This window comes from Tachypleus tridentatus, chromosome 1 (assembly GCF_004210375.1).
Source record: "Tachypleus tridentatus isolate NWPU-2018 chromosome 1, ASM421037v1, whole genome shotgun sequence".
Taxonomy (NCBI): Eukaryota; Metazoa; Arthropoda; class Merostomata; order Xiphosura; family Limulidae; genus Tachypleus; species Tachypleus tridentatus.
Genome location: NC_134825.1, coordinates 32,078,732 through 32,102,301, shown reverse-complemented (window position 1 = coordinate 32,102,301; position 23,570 = coordinate 32,078,732). Strand labels below are relative to the sequence as shown.

The 23,570-nt window shown below is 34.5% G+C and overlaps 1 protein-coding gene across 1 annotated transcript in view; it reads left to right on the top strand.

Moving 5' to 3' along the window:
* The window catches only part of LOC143245353 (uncharacterized), a 28,110-nt gene extending 5,212 nt beyond the window's left edge, over positions 1-22,898 (top strand). The window contains exons 2-4 of the mRNA XM_076491601.1: positions 14,684-14,797; positions 16,664-16,890; positions 22,349-22,898. Of these exons, the coding sequence (XP_076347716.1) occupies positions 14,684-14,797; positions 16,664-16,889 (340 nt within the window). The 3' untranslated portion in view covers position 16,890; positions 22,349-22,898. The remainder of the gene's footprint in view (positions 1-14,683; positions 14,798-16,663; positions 16,891-22,348) is intronic.
* Positions 22,899-23,570: the final 672 nt, after the last annotated feature.

The window sequence follows — 23,570 nt, the reverse complement described above, 5'->3', positions numbered from 1 at the left end:
GTTTCAACAATCCGATCGCACATAAATCAAAGTAGTTGCATTTGACCAATATGTCTTTGTATGAAATAACATGTGCACCTTCTTTATTTTATTATGTACTGCTGCCTAGGGCATATGGACGGATGTTGATACTTTCTTATTTATTACAAGATGTCGAACGTTCCTTACAATAGTTACACTAAATATGCTCGGCCTTTCAGCAGTGGAGGCATTATAATTTCATGGCCAATCCCACTATTCGTTGGTAAATACTAATATATATATATACTAATATCCTCTCTTGATAATAAACGTACCCTAAAATTTTGCATCTAAGGTGGCCTTCCTTAGAAATCTGATCTCAAAAGAATCTGTATCACTCTAATAGTTGTGAAAATAATTTGTCAAGCTTACTTTAATAATTATACGTGTTTACTTAAGTGAAATATGTGTACCTAATATGTGCTATCTTTTCTGACAATATTGTACTGATATCAATATATTTTGATGAGTTTTAAAATGATCGCAAAACTTGAGATGATAATCCCTTCTCCACAAAAATTATCTTTCTTTCATAATAACCCTTCCCTAATAATTTTATATTCAAGGTAATAGTATCGGAACAGCTTTATACTGCAAATGAAACCACTGTTAAATAGTGATAAACTTGTTCTGTTGGTTTAATATCAAGGATAATATCATCATAGTAATTTTACTGAAAGTGTTTGTAAATAATTGTAGTTCCATGACTGTTGTTGGAATAAGTGAGGTAAAGGCAATACTTAATCTTTCCACGTGTTACAAAATATTAAGGTTAATTCTAACTGTTAACTGATTAGTCGCTAATTATATTTTTGATAGATAATTAGCATGTGGGTTAACTCACAGTCGTATTTTTTATCTTAATTCTTAAGTATACCAAAACTTTTTCCAATAAATATTGTTGTTTTCCATATGGATATAATTTTATTAATTGCACATGCCCGGCATGGCCAAGCGCGTTAAGGCGTTCGACTTTATAATCCGAGTGTCGCGGGATCGAATCCCAGTTGCACCAAACATGCTCCACATTTTAGCTGTTGGGGCGTTATAATGTGACGGTCAATCTCACTATTCGTTGGTAAAAGAGTAGCCCAAGAGTTGGCGGTTTGTAGTGATGACTAGCTGCCTTCCCTCTAGTCTACACTACTAAATTAGGGACGGCTGGCGCAGATAGCCTTCGAGTAGCTTTGCGCGAAATTCAAAAACAAACAAGCAAACATTAATTGCACTTTGTATGACGTATATGGGTCATATAGTTGGAAGGGTAACCAAAGTTTAAAGTGCGTCAAGCTTTTCAAAGGTTTTTGCCAAATTCAGGCGAAAACAGGGAATTTTGAGGGCCTGCTTTCCTATTAATTTATTCCTTAGAATGAAAGTGGTAATTCTTATCAATCTTAGTATGGAGGCAGAAACGTGAGGGAAACCGGGTAAAATCAGCAGCGAAATAATTGTGAAAATAAACAACTTCTTGTTGTGACCTAATTTTCAACTCATTCTTGTTTTTTTCAGCTAAAAATCATTTTAGAATATTTATCTGTTAATAAGGGGTTATTAATTTGGGTCAAAAACTTAATTCAAATCTGAGAAATTGTAAACTTTTCAAAATGTATAGTGTAATGGATGATGACCTTCCTTTGTAATGGAGATAACATTCCTGTCTTCTTTTTCCGATGCTTATAATATCATAGTAGATGCTGTCATTGTAGCTAAACCTGAATGTAAGATTCAACTAAGAACAGGTAAATAGTTAGTAATTTATAGGGCCTAGCATGCTATCTGCAGGTCGTGAGTTCGAAACTCATGATAGGAAAGAATAACTTTACTATTTTTATTAAGAGTAGCTAAATTGTTGGGTGAATGCAACACATCCAGTCATTCAGTTCAAATTAAGTACGGCCGCTGAAGATAGCCCTCGAGTTGCTAACTTAGCACGAAATTCCACAAATAATCGCAATTAGCATGTGAATGATGTCCATTCGTGTCAGTTTTATCAAAAGTCTTATGCACCTAAACGTTTGTGTGAGTTACAGAGAATTAGGTTTGGTGAAGATTAAATCATTTATAAATTATCATCGTGGTGATATCGGTATTTATCAAGAAACTATGATACCTTTACTGGCGAAACCATGGTCGATAATAAATGAGGTTTTTGTGAAACGTAAAATTGTCTTTGTTTTTTCCTCAGTTGAATGTTATTGTTATTTTCATTATTTAATATTTTGCTTAAGAGAGAGTGTTGTTTTAAATTAAGCACAAAGCTACACAATGGGCTATTTGTGCTCTGTTCACTACGGATATCGAAACCCGGTTTTTATCGTTATGAGTCCGCAGACATACCGCTGAGCCACTGAGGGGCCCTGAAAGGAGACATAGGATATTTAACTAGATTTTAATGTGTGACTACTTTACCTGTTGACCATGGTCACTTATTAAAATCATATTTTTCCGAAAGAGATTGACTTCAGAACATTTTTCTTATGGTGGTTTTGTAATCTAAGGTAATAGTGTGTCGTCACAGATGCGAGCCATGGCACCTCAGCTTATATATTTGATTCGTGGCAAAATTCTAGCTAACTTATGATTTAAGGAATGTGTGGAATCCTTTGAGAAAAAGATATTCGTACAACAAGATTGTTAACTGAAGTGAAGCCAAATGATACATTTCGAATAAAGTAATGTTCTGTTAGTAAGTAAAAAAACTCGCATGGTACAGTATTTAGGACAGAATGGTGCCCGAATCCACACTCCAAACTGATTTGGAGCAAAGTCCTGCAAAGTGAAGACTGTTTCTACAAGTGAAAATACTATTTCTCCAAAAGTCATTTTCATGAAGCTGGACACATCTCCTGGTATTTGTTAATAGGATAATAAATAAAAGTTTGCATTTGATGAAAACCCACAAGTCACATCTTTGCAAACCTTTATCCACAGTTGGAAATTAACGGCTGGTCTTCAAGAGGAAAATTACTGCGAACTTGGTCCTCAGCAATGTCATTCAACTATATACATGTCAGATCCGCAGGTGCAATTCTTATAAACGTTTGTGTTTTTACCCGCTTAACCTTTGCAATGGAGGTTCTGTGGAGATTTTGTCAAGATATACAGCCAAATACTGACCTTGTTGTTCATTGCAGGATTGCAGGAGCCTGTTATAATAAAATTTATTGCACCTGAAAGTCATGCGTAGTCATAAAATTGAGAACGATCGACTATGGTGGAAATAACTCTAGGGTAACATGCTAAGTGGAATACTGATTTTATAAAATGTTAACTCCTATTAAAATGTTCAGTTGAAAACCCTTGAAGTATTTTTCCTCACCTTTAACTTATTCGCAAGCCTACAATGTGGTCATTTAACACACTATTCTTGTACAGAATTCCTGAAAAAAAGTGTAAAGATTTCATATAGTTAGATTTTTTTTAAGTTATCAATGAAAAACACTGTAATTCTCACAATGATATCTAAAGGTTCGAAGATTACAGGTGAAAAGATGAGCAATCCAAGTGTTCACTTATTGTTGAGCTTTATTTTCGAAAAGATGGTCCATCTGTCATAAAACATGAACAACATGGCAGAGTTGCGTGAAGTGTTCTTAAACTTGGTAATTTTTCGTAATGAAAACAAAACTAGTCTCCACGATCCTCGCATTTGTCAGTAGTAGACTTCGTTTTGTGCGATTACTTAAAGGAATAGTGTACACAAATAATGACATTGTCCCGGCATGGTCGGATGGTTATGACGCCCGACTAGTAATCTGAGGGTCGTGGGTTCGAATCCCCATACCACCAAACATTTTCACTCTTTCAGACGTGGTGGTGTTATAACGTGATGGTCAATCCCACTTTTCTTTGGTAAAAGAGTTGTCCAAAAGTTGAGAGATGAGCGTGGATCACAAGCTGCCTTACCTTCAGCCTTGCGCTACTAAAGTGGAGACGGCTAATGCAGATGGCTTTGCGAAAAATTCAAAAAACAAACAAATAATTTAGGGTTTCACGTATGAAACTTTAAAACTCTCAAATGGAAGGTCTCATGCCTGTTTGGACACCTACCAGACATTATTGTTCATAATTAGTGGTTACAAGAAATCTTACTAAGCTGAAATTTCATAAATAATAGACAATTTCAATCAACAGATGTTGTTATCAATTATCACAGTTTTAAATTCCTACACTTCTTTTTGGGAACAGTGTACTCGAAGAACTATTTTGTGTATAACTTTATCGTGACATTTTTAGTCAGTTATATTCAACTTAAATAATCATATCACCACCTAAACGTTTCTCACAAAGTCTTCTGCTGTAAGTAGTATTCGATTTCTTTTTGTAAAGAATAAAAAACTAAGAACTACCTTAATAACATATCCCTCCGACGTCGTTAACTACCTTAATAACATATCCCTCCGATATCGTTAAGCACCTTAATAACATATCCCTCCGACGTCGTTAACTGCCTTAATAACATATCCCTCCGACATCGTTAACCACCTTAATAACATATCCCTCCGACGTCGTTAACTACCTTAATAACATATCCCTCCGACGTCGTTAACCACCTTAATAACATATCCCTCCGACGTCGTAATATTTCACTCATGATTACCATAGTCACCATGAGTTACCGCTAACAATGTATAGAGTTGAAATGAAAGTTTTTGTATGGAAAGAGTTTTCACAAACCGGAAAATAAATGTCATAAAACAATTTACTACTTTACTCATTTCCCGCTGCTGTTTCCTGTCTTCCAAGGTGACTGGTTAATCAAACATATCAGAAACTGCTGTTCTACTAACAGCGTGAAATACGGTAAGGTAACACAATTTAAAGTTTCAGAGAATTTGGTTTAACTATCTATAAACAATGTTTATGTTTTATTTGAAGTTCCTTAAACTGCTTACAGTAAAATCGCAAAAATAAATAAGGCTATACTTTTTTTTTCACCAGTTATTGGTTGAAGACTACATTAAAAGAGTAAACAATTATGACATTCTTAAAAGAGTTATTGTTTATTATATTTGTTAGCATCTTAACGAAAAGAAGAAAGCTTTCATAAAACAAAAATCAACATTTTCACAATCCGTATAACCAATTAATTATATTTTCACACATAGGAAATTAAAATACATTTCACAAAATTCGTTCTTAAAATGCTTTTAATCCATAAGCAACCTGCGAGTACCGTTTTTACTTTGTGTCAGATTTCTCACAGTAGTTTGGAACGTATTATATTTGTATAGGGTTTCTTTGTTTGTGAGATTGGTAATGCAGGATTTTGTTTGTTTTTAAATTTCGCACAAAACTACACGAGGGCTACTTGCGCTAGCCATCCTTAATTTAGCAGTGTCAGGCCAGAGGGAAGGCAACTAATCATCACCACACACCGCCAACTCTTGGGCTACTCTTTTACCAACGAATAGGGGGATTGATCACCACATTATAACGCCCACCCCACGGCTGAAAAAAACGAGCATGTTTGGTGCGACGTGGATTCGTACCCGCGATCCTCAGATTACGAGTCGAGCGCCTTAACCACCTGGCCACGCCAGGCCTTTCCTATATATACGTATTAATTTTGGAACTAATGTGAAATCTTACTCAATTCTATTTGTTTGTCAGCAAATGCTTAAGAATAGTGCACTTTTTGTTTTCAAATCACACAGATAGTTTTCGATGATGTAAAGTGTTTATGGAATTCTCCTGTTTGTCTAGAAGAAAACTTGCAAATCAATAATCCAAAGATTTAACAAACATATGAGCTCAGGAATTCCATTTCATGTTTTCAAAAGTTTTCTTGAGGCTTACTGAAATGATTGATGTTATAATAAACAGTCGGGGTTTTGAGATCTTATCTTATAAAAGTAAAATAATTGGATAATCATTTACGTAAGCAGGATTAGTTCGCATCACTCTTTTTCCAAATTTCTCCACTTTAATATTGATTTCTTTCACACATTTTAAACAGTTTTACATTATTTCCGCTAGGGTTATTTTTGAAGTAAAGCAATCTTTAATTAAGTACTAAATTTTGTACATTTGATTGGTAGAGTTAGGTATTTGCAAAATAAAATGAAGATTAGACGATTAAACAAGTTTGTTTGTTTTAATTGCATATGCGGTATTTGTTGTTGCTTGTTGAATTTCGCGCAAGGCTATTCGAGAGTTAGCTGCGCAACCAGCCCCCTAGTTTTAACGTGATAGATTAGTGGAAGGTAGCTAGTCAACACCAGTCATTGCCAACTTGTGGTTTACTTTACTCAAATAATGGAATTTAACCATCATTCTTATAACGCACCTGCGGTTCGAAAGTACAAAGTGCAATTCATTTTATTTTTGCAGTAACAAGCTTCAAGCATGGATCTCATAAACGGACCATTGGGTCACGCTCGCCCTTATTTTACCAGTTCAGTATATATTCTACATATATATATATATATAATGCGTGCACAAGTAAAATCACGAACGCAGAAGAATTATACAATTAATTACAAGATTTAAAGATTGCGGTAAAAAAAGGGAGGAAATGGGGAAAGTAAACAAAATACAGCATTACATATATAACAAACAAAGAAACCTTATACAAAATACTGCATTACCTGTATAACAAACAAAGAAACCTTATACAAAATACTGCATTACCTGTATAACAAACAAAGAAACCTTATACAAAATACTGCATTACCTATATAACAACCGTATACAAAAAGATAACAAGCAAAGAAACCTTATACAAAATACTGCATTACCTGTATAACAAACAAAGAAACCTTATACAAAATACTGCATTACCTATATAACAAACAAAGAAACCTTATACAAAATACTGCATTACCTATATAACAAGCAAAGAAACCGTATACAAAATACTGCGTTACCTATATAACGAGCAAAGAAACCTTATACAAAATACTGCATTACCTATATAACAAACAAAGAAACCTGATACCAAATACCGCATTACCTATAAAACAAACAAAGAAACCTTATACAAAATACTGCATTACCTATACAACAAACAAAGAAACCTTATACGAAATACTGCATTACCTATATCACAAACAAAGAAAAATATTGCATTATCTATATAACAAACAAAGAAACCTTATACAAAATATTGCGCCTGGCATGACCAGGTGGTTAAGGCGCTCGACTCGTAATCTATAATAGATTATGGACGGCTAGCGAAGATAACCCTTGGGTAGCTTTATACGAAATTCACAAAAGAAATAACATAAAAATAATTAATTTACGTATTACAAATGTCACATGTATTATATTAGTTCAACCCGTTTTAACGCAAAATTAATCACATGATTAGCTTATACATCCCCAAATGGGTTTTCCACAGAAACCTATTTTCTTACTGACATTAACCACTGTTATTGAACCTAAAATACAATAGTTATATTCCCGAATAGAGAAAGTAAATCAAGCATACTTATTTCACCGTACGTCGATAGATACGTGTTTTGGAATCACATGCTTCAAATAACATAACAATCCACCGAGTTTATGGTTTATTGTGTCTTAGGCGTTGGTAACGTTGTAAAGATGGCTCTTTCTGCATGCATAAGTAGCAAATATCTCTATCAATACGGCTGTTGAGAGCTGCATATTTAAAGACATGTTCAACATCGTGTACACTTATACCAATATCTGTTCCTAATAACCACAACTTAAATGGTTTTTGGAATGCCTGGGATGCCTACATACTTAAATAGCAGCAGACAAATTCATATCAAGTTTAGATGTTGCTAGAATAACTAGATTATGTATACTCAGATTAAAGGAATTATAGTTATTTTTAGCTGTTGAATTACTATTTTTATATATATAAGAATAAAGGTTGCAGTATTTAGCCATTAGCCCGTATAAAAGAATTAGTGTACACTTACGTCTTCGAGGCAGTGGGACAACGAGAATGTCATAACTACATGCAAGAAATGCGTGGACATTTAAAAAGATATATTCTATGCTAGTTATAGAATTTTAAGGGTGAAGTTCACGACTATTTCAGTTATTAAACTTTTACTTACTTATCAGTGGTAGCTTAACTTTGAGTTTTAAAATGAACATTAATAGTCGGGCCGGTATGGCCAGGAGTTTAAGGCGCTTGACTCGAAATCTGAGGGTCGCGAGTTCAAATCCCAGTCACACTAAGTATGCTAGCCCTTGTAGCCGTTATGGCGTTATAAATGTATGGTCAATCTCACCATTCATTGGTAAAAGAGTTGGCGGTGGGTGATGATGACAAGTTACCTTCCTTATAGTCTTACCCTGCTAAATTAGGGACGGCTAGTGCAGATAGTCCTCGTATAGCTTTGCGCTAAATTGAAAACAAATCAGACACATGGGAAAAACATTGATTTTAAGCCAAAAACATTAGCACCATTCGTTACAGCGAAAATAAACGATGAATAACAAAATTTGATCATAAACAAGCAATCAGTGATGTCGAGAAACCCACTTGTTGAGAAATTTATATGCAAAAACGGCTCGTTTGGGTTGAGAAAATATTTTACATAGAAGAGCGAACAACGTTTCGACCTTCTATGTAAAATATTTTCTCAACCCAAACGAGCCGTTTTTGCATATAAATAAACAAGCTAGTTGTATAGATAAGAATTGAAATAGTAAATCTAGAGCGCTTATATGTACTTTGGTAACCTATTTTAGACTTCTCAATTTTAGCACAAAAAGTTGATAACCACTTCTAATAGAGTCGCTAGTAAAAGGTTTACAGCTTTGCCAAATTTTGTTTTTAAACTTAATAAAACTTTTTTCTTATTTTCCCGGACGGGGCCAAAGACAACCTGAATGGGTTACCTGTTTTAACCTGTATGTGTGTTTTTCGTATAGCAAAGCCACAAATATGCTGCATTTATAATTTTAGCCTTTAAATAGATTCCCTCCCGACAATGTCAGGACATCTCTATGAGGTACACGAACTTCTTTTCAAGGTCGCAGTTGGACAAACGTTAACCGCTTGAACTGCACTGACAAATAGTTGAATAATGGTAATCATTGGATATACTAGTATATTCTTGCTTATGGTTTAAAAAACACACTACATGGCCAGAAGTATGTGACACCCAACCATCACACCCATATGTGCTTGTTGAACATCTCATTCCAAAACCATGGGCATTAATATGAAGTTGGTCACTCCTTTACTGCTATAAGGGTCTCCACTCTTTTGGGAAGACTTTTCATTACATTTGGAAAAGGGCTGCGGAGATTCGCTTCTATTCAGCCACAAGAACATTAGTGAGGTCGAGAACTGATGTCGGGCGAGAAGACCTGGCTCGCAGTCGGCGTTCAAATTCATCCCAAAAGTGTTCGATGGAGTTGAGGTCAGGGTTCTGTGCAGGCCAGTCAAGTTCTTCCACACCAACCTCGGCAAACCTTGTCTTTATAGACCTCGACTTGTGCATGGGGGTACTGTCATGCCATAACGAAAAAGAGCCTTCCCCAAACTGTTTCCCCGACGTTGGAAGCACACAATTCTTTACAATGTCATTGTATGCTGTAGCATTAACATTTCCCTTCACTAGAACTAAAGAGCCTAGCCTGAACCATGAGAAACAGATACAGACCATTGTTCCTCCTCCACAAAACTTTACAGTTGGCACTATACATTCAGGTAGGTAGGGTTCTCCTGGTATTCACCAAACCCAGATTCATCTGTCAGACTACCAGATAGTGAAGCGTGATTCATCACTCCAGAGAACGCGTTTCCACTGCTCAATGGCGGTGTGCTGTACACCACTTCAGCCTACGCTAAGCATTGCACATCTTCGACTTGTGTGAGGCTTCTCGGCCATGGAAACCCATTTCATGAAGCTACCGACGCACAGTTCTTGTGCTGACGATGCTTCCAGAGACAGTTTGGAACTCGGTAGTGAGTGTTTATTTAACTGTGGGCAGACGATCTTTACGCGCTTCAGCACATAGCTTTAAGTAGGCTACTAATTTTGTTGAACACAAAATACAAAGTTTGTTTGTTTTTTAGAATTTCGCACAAAGCTACTCGAGGGCTATTTGTGCTAACCATCCCTAATTTAGCAGTGTAAGACTAGAGGGAAGGCAGCTAGTCATCACCACCCACCGCCAACTCTTGGGCTACTCTTGTACCAACGAATAGTGGGATTGACCGTCACATTATAACGCCCCCACGGCTGGGAGGGCGAGCATGTTTAGCGCGACGCGGGCGCGAACCCGCGACCCTCGGATTAGGAGTCGCACGCCTTACATGACTTACAAAAACAAAAAATGAACCTAGACCATCAACTGGCATGCTGCATTAAACCAGAGATTTACGGACTTATACAACGAAACATAAACCAAATCAACACTAAGAACGACAGAGACGAAAAGATCTGCCACAAAAAAAAAACTAGAAAAACTAAGATGCAAAAAAGAGAAAAAGACACCAACACGACAAACCGTTGACTAACCTCATAATTAACAGATCCGACCGACAATTAAACACAGACGAGATACATCTACTTAACAAAGGACTCAACTTCGCAATAGCACCTAGGTACATTCCAACCACAGAAATCAAAACATGTTTAGAAGATCTAGCCAGGAGACTTGTGATATTTTCTACAGAAAACAAAAACAAGAAAACAACCAAAAACAACGAACAGAAAAAAGACAACTTAGACAATTTTATTGACATCCAACAGCCAAACTTCCCAGGTAAAATTAAAAATTTATATTTTCCAGAAACACCTAAAAACAACATCTTAAACGATTTTTTCAAAGAATTTTCTCACAAAACCATCAACATAATTTCACAAAACAGAAAACTAAAAAACAATTTTACAAAAAGAGACATTAATTCCATTAAAAACCTAAAACAAGATAAAAACACAAAAACTCTAAAAGCAGATAAAGGTAACGCTATAGTCATAATGAACACGAATGAATACTTCCAAAAAATGAAGAACATCCTATCAGACACGAACAAATTTAAACCAATACACACAAATCCAACAAAGACACACGAGATGCAACTGAACAAATCACTACTAAAAATGAAAAAAGCCAACACAATTTCACAAACACTTTATTGCTACCTACATAAAACCGACTCACGCACACCGCAAATATACGGCATCCCCAAACCTCATAAACCAGATTGTCCATTACGACCAATAATGTCCACATATGAATCGTTTAATTACAATCTTGGTAAATACATAGCATGGGCATTCTCCAAATATGTAACATCAGCCAGCTCATTCATCAAAGACTCTTTTAATTTCAAGTCTAATCTAAATCGACTTAATCATAAAGCCTTAATGGCCAGTTTCGATGTTATATCCCTCTTTACAGAAGTTCCAACCACTGAAGCCTGCAAGATAGCCTTAGAACTCTATATCCGAGACCCTAACCCAACTATAGAAATTCCCAGCAACCAATTAGCAACCCTCATAGAATTCACCACGATAAAGACAAACTTCATGTTCAACAACCACAACTATATACAAACAAATGGCCTAACCATGGGCAACCCCGTATCACCAGTTCTAGCCAATATTTTTATGACACAAGTTGAAACACAAGCAATTAACACAGCATTACATCCACCACTATACTGGTATAGATATGTAGATGACACGGTTGCGGGATGCAGATCTACAGAACACATACCTAATTTTTTCAATCACATTAACTCTATACATCTCAACATCAATTTCACATGTGAACAAGAAGGAAGCAATCAAATATCATTTCTCAACCTCAAAATTACAAGAACCGACACACAATTCAAAACAGAAATCCACCGAAAAATCACCCATACTGGACTATACATTCCCTGGGACTCAGCACATGAAACAAAACAAAAACTCAACATACTAAGAAACCAAATAAACACAGCCATAAAACTATGCTCACCAGATAAAATTAATGATGAATTAGACAAAATAAAACAATACTTCATCAACATTAATAAGTTTCCTCCACAAACCGTAGAAAACATTATACGCACACACCTAGACAGAAAGCAAAATCAACCAACAAAAGTAAATATATCTCACGAATAAAAAAAATCACGAAACCATATACTGCTGCATACCATATATTCCCGACATCAACAGACAAATAACTAATATTTGGCAAAAACTAGTAACAAAATATGACATTCCAGTTAATACCAAATTTATTCAAAAACCAGGCACAAAACTGAGGTCTATACTACGTAAAAACTACACTGACAAACACCACACCAACATTATTTATAAAATACAATGTGATAACTGTCACGACTTCTATTTTGGAGAAACAAGTAGAAAAATGGAAACTAGATTCAAAGAACATAAAAAAATCACCTTCACACGTTTTCGAACACTGGAAGCCAAATAAACACAACATAACCATAGAAAACACTCAAATACTAAATAAAGAAACAAACATAAACAACCGCAAAATTAAAGAAGCCTTACTTATGGAACACCTTAAACCCAAAATAAACCAATATAAAGGAACGCCTTTATACCTATATTGATATAATAAAATAAATAAAATTATATATTCAAAATCTAACACCGCCCTCTACATTCCGACACTCAGTTACACAACCTCTTCCAAACATGTGGTCAGCTTCCGGTCAGTTACCTCTTTCTTTCTTTGTGAACCTAACGATGACCGAAGAAGGTCGAAACGTTGTTCGCTCTTCTATGTACAATATTTTCTCAACCCAAACGAGCCCTTTTTGCATATATATTTCTCTTCAAGTGGGTTTTCTCGACATCACTAACAATTCACTGACAAGCCATTGTAACCACAAGCCATGTTATACCAATGTCTGATGGCGCCTTGTGTGACATACTAATTTCGCACACCCCAACACAATCCATCCGTTCGCTTTGTCAGTCAACAGGACAATCGGTGATTTTTTCAAACTGGCAACCTGTGTGAACGCACCATTCACACCTCTACAAAGCTAGTTCATTGGTGTGAGCTATACGAGGTCTGTTCAAAAAATACGCGGACTGTTTGAATTGCGCGGCTCCAGTTGGTTCCAGTGGAATCCGCTTGGTGTCGCTAGGTTTGCACAGATCAGCTGATTACGACGCCATTTCCCGATTGCAGATATCTTCATTTGTGTATTAGCTACGCGGTTTTAAGTGAAGTGCGATTTTTTCGTTTGGCGGATTTCAGAATGAATGACCTGAAGGAGCAACGACTTGCTGTGAAATTTTGTGTTAAACTTGAAAAATCTGCGACTGAAACTTTTGCTATGCTTAACACGGCTTATGGTGATGTTGCTATGAAGCGTACGGCATGTTTCAAGTGGCATGAACGTTTTAAGGATGGTCGACAGTCCATTGAAGATGATGAGCGTCCTGGACATCCTTCCACGTCAACTGACGACCCCCACGTCGACAAATCAACACCCTGGTGCGGGCAAATCAACGTCTGACTGTCAGGGAGCTTGCTGAAGAGTTTGGGATATCAGTTGGATCTTGTTACGAGATTTTGACCGAAATATTGAAGATGCACCGCGTTGCTGCGAAATTTGTGCCTCAGAACTCGTGCGTTTTTGGCCAAACACTCGATCACTGTTCTTCCCCACCCCCCCTACTCACCTGACCTTGCTCCTTGCGATGTTTTCATGTTCCCCAAACTCAAAAGACCCTTGAAAGGAAGATTTGAGACGATTCCCGAGATTAAGGCAAATGCGACGAAGGAGCTGGAGGACATTACAAAAGAAGCGTACCAGGACTGTTATTCAATTATTGTTTACCTTCCAGCTTTTGAGGGTGAGTAAAAGCTAAACATTCACGTGGTGTGGCAGCTCGCGACCGCATAAAATTAACGAGGCGTGGTGCTGTTCACTGGTTTCTTCCATCTGTGCAATAGTTAACGATTAGGGACGGTGGGAGATAGTCTTAGTAGGTTTGCCATAAACAATGATTCAGCAGTAAGTCTGAAGCTTACAACGCTAATATCGGTTTTCGTTATCTACGCTGAGCACAGAACAGATAAGCCATTATTGTGTATATGCAAGCTTGACATCAAGCAAATAATAAACATAAATGTAAATGCAGAACCTTAAAAAATAGTAAACAGCTATCGCTATCTTTGTAGATATTTTTAGAGTGGAATCCAACAATTATAAAACAAATTAATGTATATATATATATAGCTTTCATTAAGCAAACAATCTTATTTAACAGTGGGGCTATGAAACTATTAAAAATATAATTTATTACTTATTCAGTAAATGTTGGTGTCCTTGTAGACGTAGATTTCTGGGATGAATTAATATAGATTGTTCTACAAAGTGTGTTACTTTCTTTGTTCTTGAATTTCGTGCAAAGTTACTCCAGGGTTATTTGCGCTAGCCGTCCCTAATTTAGCAGTTTAAGACTAGAGAAAAGGTAGCTAGTCATCACCACCCACCGCCAACTGGTGGTTCCGAGGTAAGCAACGTGATTTATTTACTTCTTAAGGTAACAGAACGTGAAAAATGGACCCTAAAATTCACAGCCTGGTACGTTAACTAGTAGGCTACTTCTTGCCCATCTCTCACAAAACATTACTTAAGAGGACTAATTTTCAATATCAGAATTTATGTTAGGCCTAAAATTTCTGAATGTCTTCTCAGTTTTCCGCCATTACATCAATCAAATTTTTAGAGTTTCTTCAACAGGATAAAACGTAGCGGGATTTCGGACGCCAGATTAGCCGAGCTGGAAACTCAAATGTCTTTAAATATACCGAGATCAGGATCAGTGGCTTATGGAATTTTTGACCCATCTAAAATGTAAGTTGTTTAAATTATCCATGCAAAATGTATACTCTACTAATAGAAACTACGTAAGGTTTTACAATTACTCTAAATTTTCTTAGAGAAGGAAACCTATTTATATTTACAAATATTTTAAAAAATACTTAAAGGTTTGTTTCAACTAGTCACTTTGTAATTTATTATAAAACAGTTTAAAAACATTTGTTTTTCTTCTTTAACTAACCCTGAATTTGTTTTCTGTTACTATTTAAGCTCCACGTGTTCCAGCATATTGAGTAATTATATATACATACTCCTGTTACAACAACAAAAGAACAGGATGACATCACTCATTTTCTGCATGAAGCACATTGGTTACCCTAGCGGTAAATAGTGGAATAAAGTGTAATATTGACAGCGTTTTGTTTGTTTTTAGTTTAGTTTTTATGTGACTCGTATGTTATAAGGTACACTTAACTAGTAAATTCACAAACCTACAGAATATTTTGTACATAAATAGTTCAGAGAATTGTTTGCTTGTTTTTTAATTTTGTTTTTTAATTTATCAGTGTAAGACTAGAGGGAAGGCAGCTAGTCATCACCACCCACCACTAACTCTTGGGCTACCCTTTTACCAACGAATAGTAGAATGGACTGTACCATTATAACTCCCCAACGGTTGGGAGGGCGTACATGTTTGGTGCGACCGGGATTTAAACCCGCGACCCTCGGATTACGAGTCGAACGCCGTAACACACTTGGCTATGCCGGGCCATTTCAGAGAAACATCTACTTATTGTGTTAAAAACTATTCTAAATAAATAGCTTTTGGGGAAATGGTTGAAGTAGATAGGCTAAAAAAGCAACAAACAGTTATTAAGAATTGAAAAATTATTTACATAAATCGCAAAAGTCTCATCAGCATTTCCAGCATCTAAATACAAAATCTAATAATGCGATTTGAGAATTTTGACGAATGTTTCTTTTTATGTTTCAATAGCAAAATGTCATATATACTGTGCACAATATAGAAACTGCAAAAATCACTTCTTTTTACGTTAAAGACAGCTTTATGACGATAAATTGTTTCCAAGTCATATGAGCAACTCGAACTTTAATTTAATTTGTGTGTGTGTTTGATCTGACTTAAACATGCCTCTCGTTTTCATGTAATCTGATTGCAGATTTTATAGCCAAATGTTTGAAATCAACAGTTTAAAAGAGAAAGTTAAATCGCTTGAATGCATATGTTTAATTCATGTATATGTATCATTGTTTTTACCGCGAGTATTTCGATTAACCTAAGATTAATGGAAACAAATACTTTTTTATAAAATATTTCCATGTTATTTTGTGTATAGTTTACTGTATTATGTGTGTGTATATATTACCCAATGCAAATTCACTCAATCAACCTTACAGTTTAAAAATGAAAATGTCACATTTTCTTATGGATTTTAATTAATAACCTGTTATTTTCGTTAAGTAAATAAATTGAAGCGATAGAAGTAAAACGTTTCATTATTACGTTGTGTTGTAATATATTGAATAAGATTTCGATACTTACAAAATTACAAATAATATTTTTTTTATATTTCTTGTAACTAGTTATTTAAATGAGTTGTAAAAAATTACGGTATCACAACATCGCTGAGTGACACGTTCCACGAAATATTTTAATTAATGACCAATAACCATAAAAATAGCCATTCATTGAAAACACACGTAAAAAAATACCATTAAAGAGAATGTGTGGATTATTTATAACATTTGTAGACAAGCATTTTAAATTAGGATTTTAAGCATATCTTAAATAAGTTTAACAACATGAGTTATGCACAAGTTATGTTGTTATGCATTATCCTCAACTGTATTTTTGCAGTAAATTTTGTTTAATTTCAGTGGAAAAAGAATGTACCATCAGTTTCGACAGTTCCCAGAACCAACAGACAGTATTTATGATGATTCTGATTATATCTGGAATATACCGAAAGATAACTATCCACTACAAAAGGCGATTATATTCAAAGATCCTTTTTTGGAAGGTGGCGCTGAATGGCTAAGTGAGATGCTGAGTTTAGGAAAAATCAAAACACGTCTTAATAGTAAAAAAGAGGAAATTGCTTAAAGTAAGTATATTAATAATTGAAAGTTAAATATATTTATGGAAGTAGATAAAAACATGATAAAATTTACTTATGTGTACTACATTTATATTATAAAACTATATCTTCTATAGACATTATATGCATAATTATGTACATCAAGTATAGGAACAAGGAACTTAGTTATCATTAGAATAACAAGATTTCTAGTGGTAACCATCGTATCAGATATTTGTGGCCAATATTTTTCCAAATGTCAGTTGTGAAATGTAGATGCTGAGACCATCTTAGTCTGATAAATGTAATTGCTAATGACTAAGCTATAAAAGTGAAGCCACTTTTCGTACTGTGGTTTCTAACTCATAAGTTTGTTTATCTTCTGTTTCGAAGATGAAACGCTGTTCAAGAAACAATCTTCTTTGTTTTTTTTTCTGTCTAATGATTTCAATTATTGCTGTTTTAGTTAATTCAAATATATAATTAACCTATTGACTGCCAAGTATTTCAGCTGCTACGGCAACTCTGAACAAAGTTCAAAATACAACTCTAATGCTTCTTCATTTTGTAACTTTTCTCGTGACTCCATTTTTGGATCGAAAGTGAAACAATTTGTAAGTAGGTCAAATGCATGTATGGTGCTGACATCTAGCGTTGAAGTTATGTATTTTTGAGAACGAATTAACTCGTCCGTGGCACTGTGTTACCGATCGGCTTGGACGAGTTATCTCGTCTGCGGCACTGAACAGGTTAAACATCTGTTAATTAATTTCACCAGTTTCTCTTATTTTATGTTGTTTTACTTCAATTGTATTTTACTCTTTAAATAAGTTGTGTTTTTCGAGCTCCTTGTTTTCTGCTGGTCAAATTTTGAATTTCCTGCCTAAGAGCAGGATCTAACTACGTGCTTAATACTCCCTAACCAGAAAACCAATTTGACACATAAAGTAGGTGTTGAAGTTTAGCATAACTATTATAAATCTTTAACATTTTAAACAATCTTAATAATTATTTAATCATGGAGATCAAGATTCAATATATGACGTGACATTACTAAACCCCATTTTTTCCTCTTATTTTGTTATAAAACTGGAACTAAACTAACAAAACTTTTATCATCACTATAGTCCTCAAAGTTGTTGATTATACATGTCAAATGGTGCCAACTATTATACAGAAATATTTCTGTACTAAGAGAACAGAAATATAACAAGTGAAGTTTGAATCTACATTTACTGGTATATAAATAGTATAACTAAAATGGCATAGAGAGATTGCAAACCTCGCTTTGCAGTGTTAGGACTTTTGTAGCAACCGGTCTAAAATATATTTCAAACAAGTCCTTGCCCTCAAACATACATATGTATGTACCAAAATTTTCTTTATATCTAAATTTTTCTCCGGTTTTGTTATTTCTTTCAAAATCCTAATTTGTTCTCACAATAACAAATGTAGCTGACCTTCATTGTGACCTTGACCTTTGGCATACATTCATCAAAGTTAATCGATAGGTTCTTGTGTACATTTAACTTTTGCACTAAATCTGCTCAAACTTTGTTTGGATTTATCATGTTATGTTTGTTACGTATTTCGATTCCAAATAAACATAAATTTAAATATGAACTTAGAAGTTAATTGAATGTTAATATGTATCAAATTTATGATATTTACCAACGAGATTGATACGCACAATTTTCTTTCTTAACACAAACATATTTTAATATACAAACAACAGTACAATTTATGATAATGGTTATTACAGATAATGATTTATATACAAAAGTTTTACAAACCGACTCTATTTACCATTGTACCTTTATTTTAATACCTATCCTTGCTTCAGTATAGGTTTCTCTTTTTGCATCTGAAGTATATTCTTGACTGTGTATTGCTCAAGTCCCGCCTGTTCTCGAAATTTGTAGAAGTTGCTTACATTTCTAAATATAAATTAAACTGAAACAAACATAGATATTAAAATAATATTAAATCCCTTACACATCTGTTCTTAGAGGCCCCAGAGTGGTTCAGCGGTATGTCTGCAAACTTACAACGCTAAAAACCGTGTTTCAATACCCGTGGTGGGCAGAGCACAGATAGCCCATTGTGCAGCTTTGTGGTTAATTCAAAACAACAGCAACAACTGTCCTTAGAGAATTAAAAATTGGTGTTAGACAGTTTTAACTAAAATATGTATGTACATATATCGATAAAAATACGTTGTCAAAGAATTATACAATTTAAATATAGTTCTATACATAACCCAATTAAAACAAATAGCCTCATGCTCACAAAATTACATAGCACGTAAAAGTGCTTAAACACAAATGTTATCTTTTTGGCTTAACACAGTGAATAATCACGACGATTGAGGTGTTCTTCAAAAGCTGGAATAGGTTACAAAGGAGCAACAGCAATTTTCTGGTATGTTTTACAACAAATTGACATGTATGAAACGTTTTACTGAGAAACATCTTGAAAGTTTTTGACCAAAAGAAATGTCTCATATCTTTGTCATACGTCTTGTTAACACCTAAAAGACCTCCCATAAGAAGTTCATGGGCAACTTTCAACATTTAAAAATGATATGCTTTTGGAATGATAATTTGATAAACTATAGCCTAGTTCTCTGAAGCTGGTACATTTGGTGGTCTCCATTTTCTCATAAGCACATAATTTTTGAAAAAGTAGCCATTTGTAACTTACCCCAGTTCATTCTTTGGGAGTTCGTAGTTAAATAATGATGAGATCTGCGGATTATTTTCTTGCTCGATAATCAGTTTATTTCTAACAAACGGAACTTCACCAGTTGATCCAGATCTCTCACGTTTTTACAAAAGGAACAAGATGATTTTAATAAAGTTTTATGCCCTCTTTCATAAGATTTCGAACTCAAGGAGCTGGATTTTTTATAAGAATCCTTAACTTTAATGCATTGCACAGATACAGGTTTTTTGCTGAAATAGCAGGAATTTCTTTTCATGAAAAGTAGTTTCATGTGTTAATGTAACCATCGAAAGAGCAGCTGCTTCCTGTAGTGTTTCAACTTTCTTTTCATCTAAGTAAGTTTTGAGGTCGTCATTTATACAGCGTTTAAATTCTTCAATTAATTGTCTTAATATGTCGAAACTGTTGCCAGTATACACTATCGAACAAAATAAACCTCTTTTTCCCAGGCGAATTCCATATAAGTTTGACTGTTTTGCTTGGGATAACCTCGAAACTTTTGGTGGTAAGCTCCCAGTACTAACTGTATGCTTTGAGAATAGCTGCTTTAATCTCGTCATAATCCGTGCAGTCGTCTAGAGAAAGAGCGGCATAAGCTTCTCTGTGCTTATGTTAAATATTCTGTAATAATAATCACCATTTTTCGTTGAGCCATTCCATGGGTTGTGTAACATTCTCAAATAGTTGAAAATACTCATCAACTACATTTTCATTAAATGGTGGTGCTTTGATATATCTATTGAGTTCAAAGTTGTCATTTTCCCTTAGTCGATCAGAGTTGAGTCTAATTTCCATTTCTGTCAGTCTGATTTCTTTCTTTGTTTAGATGCTTCTTCAGCCTCGACACTTTTATTTTCTCTTTCAGTCTCGACACGAGCTTGTTCTCTTTGGGATTTGATTCAGACATTCTTCTTCCTGGGCTTCAGTGTGGGCTTGTTCAAGCTTGATTTGTTTGACTTTTGACGGGATTTCTAACTTATCTTTATCACTCAACTCTGATTAGCTAGTGAAGACATTAAAGTATTCCCTTAATGCTTCCTCAGATAAAAATTTATCATTAACAAATATTTCAATAATACGTTTTTGGTTCATTTTTTTTACTAATTGATTTCTTAACTTCTAAAATTTTGGCATTCCGAGCAGTTCATTTTTGTTATATTTTGAAGAAGGATGATTCAAGAAAACCTTGACAAGCCGAATTGTTTTTTGAATTTCGCACAAAGCTACTCGAGGGCTATCTGTGTTAGCCATCCCTAATTTTGCAGTGTAAGACTAGAGGGAAGGCAGCTAGTCATCACCACCCACCGCCAACTCTTGGGCTACTCGTTTACCAACGAACAATGGGATTGATAGTCAAATTATAATGCTCCCAAGGCTGAAAGGGCAAGCATATTTGGTGCGACGGGGATTCGAACCCGCGACCGCCTGGTCATGCCGGGCCACTTGATAATCAGACATAATCAAATCTTGTTAGCACTGATAAATATAAATTGAATTAAAATTTTAATTTAATTTAGAACGATTTTTTTCTCTGGATCAAATCTCGGACAAGAGCTCCCAGTTTCTAATGTTCCTTATTATAATTAACCTCGAACGAGTCTCCGATTTGTTATGTTGCATACGTTATATATTACGATTTCAAATGAATAAAAACTGAAAGTTGAATTTAGAAGTCAATTGAATGTTAATAAGTATCAAATTTATATTTGTCAACAAGATTGATACACAAAGTCTTCTTTTTTATCACAAATATATTTTAATATTCACAAAACAATACAATTTATAATAACGGTTATTACAAATAGTGGTTTATATACAAGAGTTTTACAAACTTACAAACAGTACTGAGTCCTCTGTGCTGGAGAATTTGTCCGAAGCATAGGTATTTTGATGTTATTACACTAAGGCATGCATAGTAGTTGTGTCATACAAAAGTGTATGCAATGCCGATATTACGAAGGTTGTATAGTTATAACTAAAGCATTAAATGTGAAGTAGAAAATGTGAATAGAGGGTCATGACTGAAAATGCTTCAACCTCGTACGAAGTGTTTTACAGAATTCATTGCCCTGCAGCAGCACAACGTTATGTCTGCGAACTTGCAACGCTAAAAACCGGGTTTAGATACCCGCGGTAGGCAGAGCACAGATATCCCATTGTGTAGCTCTGTGCTTTATTCAAAACAACAACTACAACAACAGAGTACGTTGTCTGTTGAGAGCTACTGCTGCAATTCGACGAGGCAACAGTACATCAAGCCTCATTCAATATTAATACACCGAAATATAACTGCGTTAGCGTAACATTTATTTCATGTAAAACTTCCTAAGTTGAAACATTGATTTCTCGTTAAAGTGATTAAGTTATTAACTGTAAAAGAGAAGAAAAACTTTAAAGAATTAATTCAATCTTTAAAATCGGTGTTTTGCAAAACAAATTAAAATTATTAGTAATTTCTAGTACTACTTTAAGTTCCTGTTTTTTTCTGTTATGCTTCACCAATAATTAATAGATCCTCTTCAAGTTAGTTTTACACAGCAAAACATCAATAACTTATAATTAAACATTTTAAAAAATTTATCTTGATAATTAAAATATCAACAATTTATGACAGTTTTTTTTAAAGTTGAGATGGTTCAAAGGAGAAACTGATAAACCCGTTTACTTTTGTTCTATAATTCTTTGTTTATACTAATCAGTTAAGTCAATTATAGCTATTCTCACAGTTTAACAATTATTTCTTTCTAATTTGTCTTTGCAGCTTACCGAAAACGACGTTTATACGACGTGGAAAATTGGTAAGAAACTAATTCCACAAGTTAAATCGCTCTTGCATTTGGCCTTTAAATTTTGTGTTAAACGTAAGTTAAGTATAACTCAGCTATTTCATGGTTTCAGTTACATTTGTGATGTTTCTTACATTTGATTACTTACAGTCATGTTCCTGAATGATAAATTCCAAAACATTACGAAGCACTTCACTGTAATAAGTTTATAACGGGATTAATGTTATTAAAAAGCACAAGATAATTTCAAAATAATCGGAAACTTGTCAAAATGTTGCTTATTTATTTATTATGTTGTTGTTTTTTTTCTAAAAACTAGTGCTAAGACCAATAAAGTAATCACGCAGAAATATTAAATTAAGTCTTAAAATATTTTTAAACAAACGTATTGATTTTTGCGAATACATATATAATTATAAGACAACCAACGTGTCACTCTAGTACCTTGTAATTTAAATAGTTATGTGCTATTAAAATGTTTGCAACATGTATTCGCCTGTTATAATAGTATATTGGGTTATGTATTATCACTATTTTCAGTAATATTTTTGAAAGATGCTACTGGTTACTTAAAATCGTATAGATTATTTACATCTAGTCCAGGAAATCTTAACGAATAGCAAAACAAATTAAAGTGGTTTAAAACTGAATGAAAATGTTCTTGAATGTCTTGAAACCTTTGCACTAATATTTTACCATTTGTGAAAACAAGTATGGATGAGATTAGTAGACTCTCAAAACGTGAAATTATGTGTAGATCATGACAGTTGTCCACTATAAAGCTTGGATGTGAACAGGAACAAGCTAGTTACTGTAAGAAGCCATTTCGCATACTAGCCAGAACACTTTTAATACTATGAAACCAAACTATGTGTAAGCATGAGATTTGTTTGATGCAAAAGGCAATTTTTATGATCAAAAGGTTGCAATTTTCTACCATATAAAAATGACTTCTATCTTAGTATTATATATATAATTCAGAGGAAATTAGAAAATTAATGCCAACAGGACTTCTTCACTAAGATTTAGAATAATTTAAATACACACTGTATGATTTTTGATAGTATTTATTTGAACCACTTTAAAATTGTTGAAGTTACACAGGCTAGTACAAAAATGGCGCCTAACATTTAAATTGTTGAGATACACTACATGGCCAAAAGTATGTGGGCACCCAATCATCACACCCATATGTGC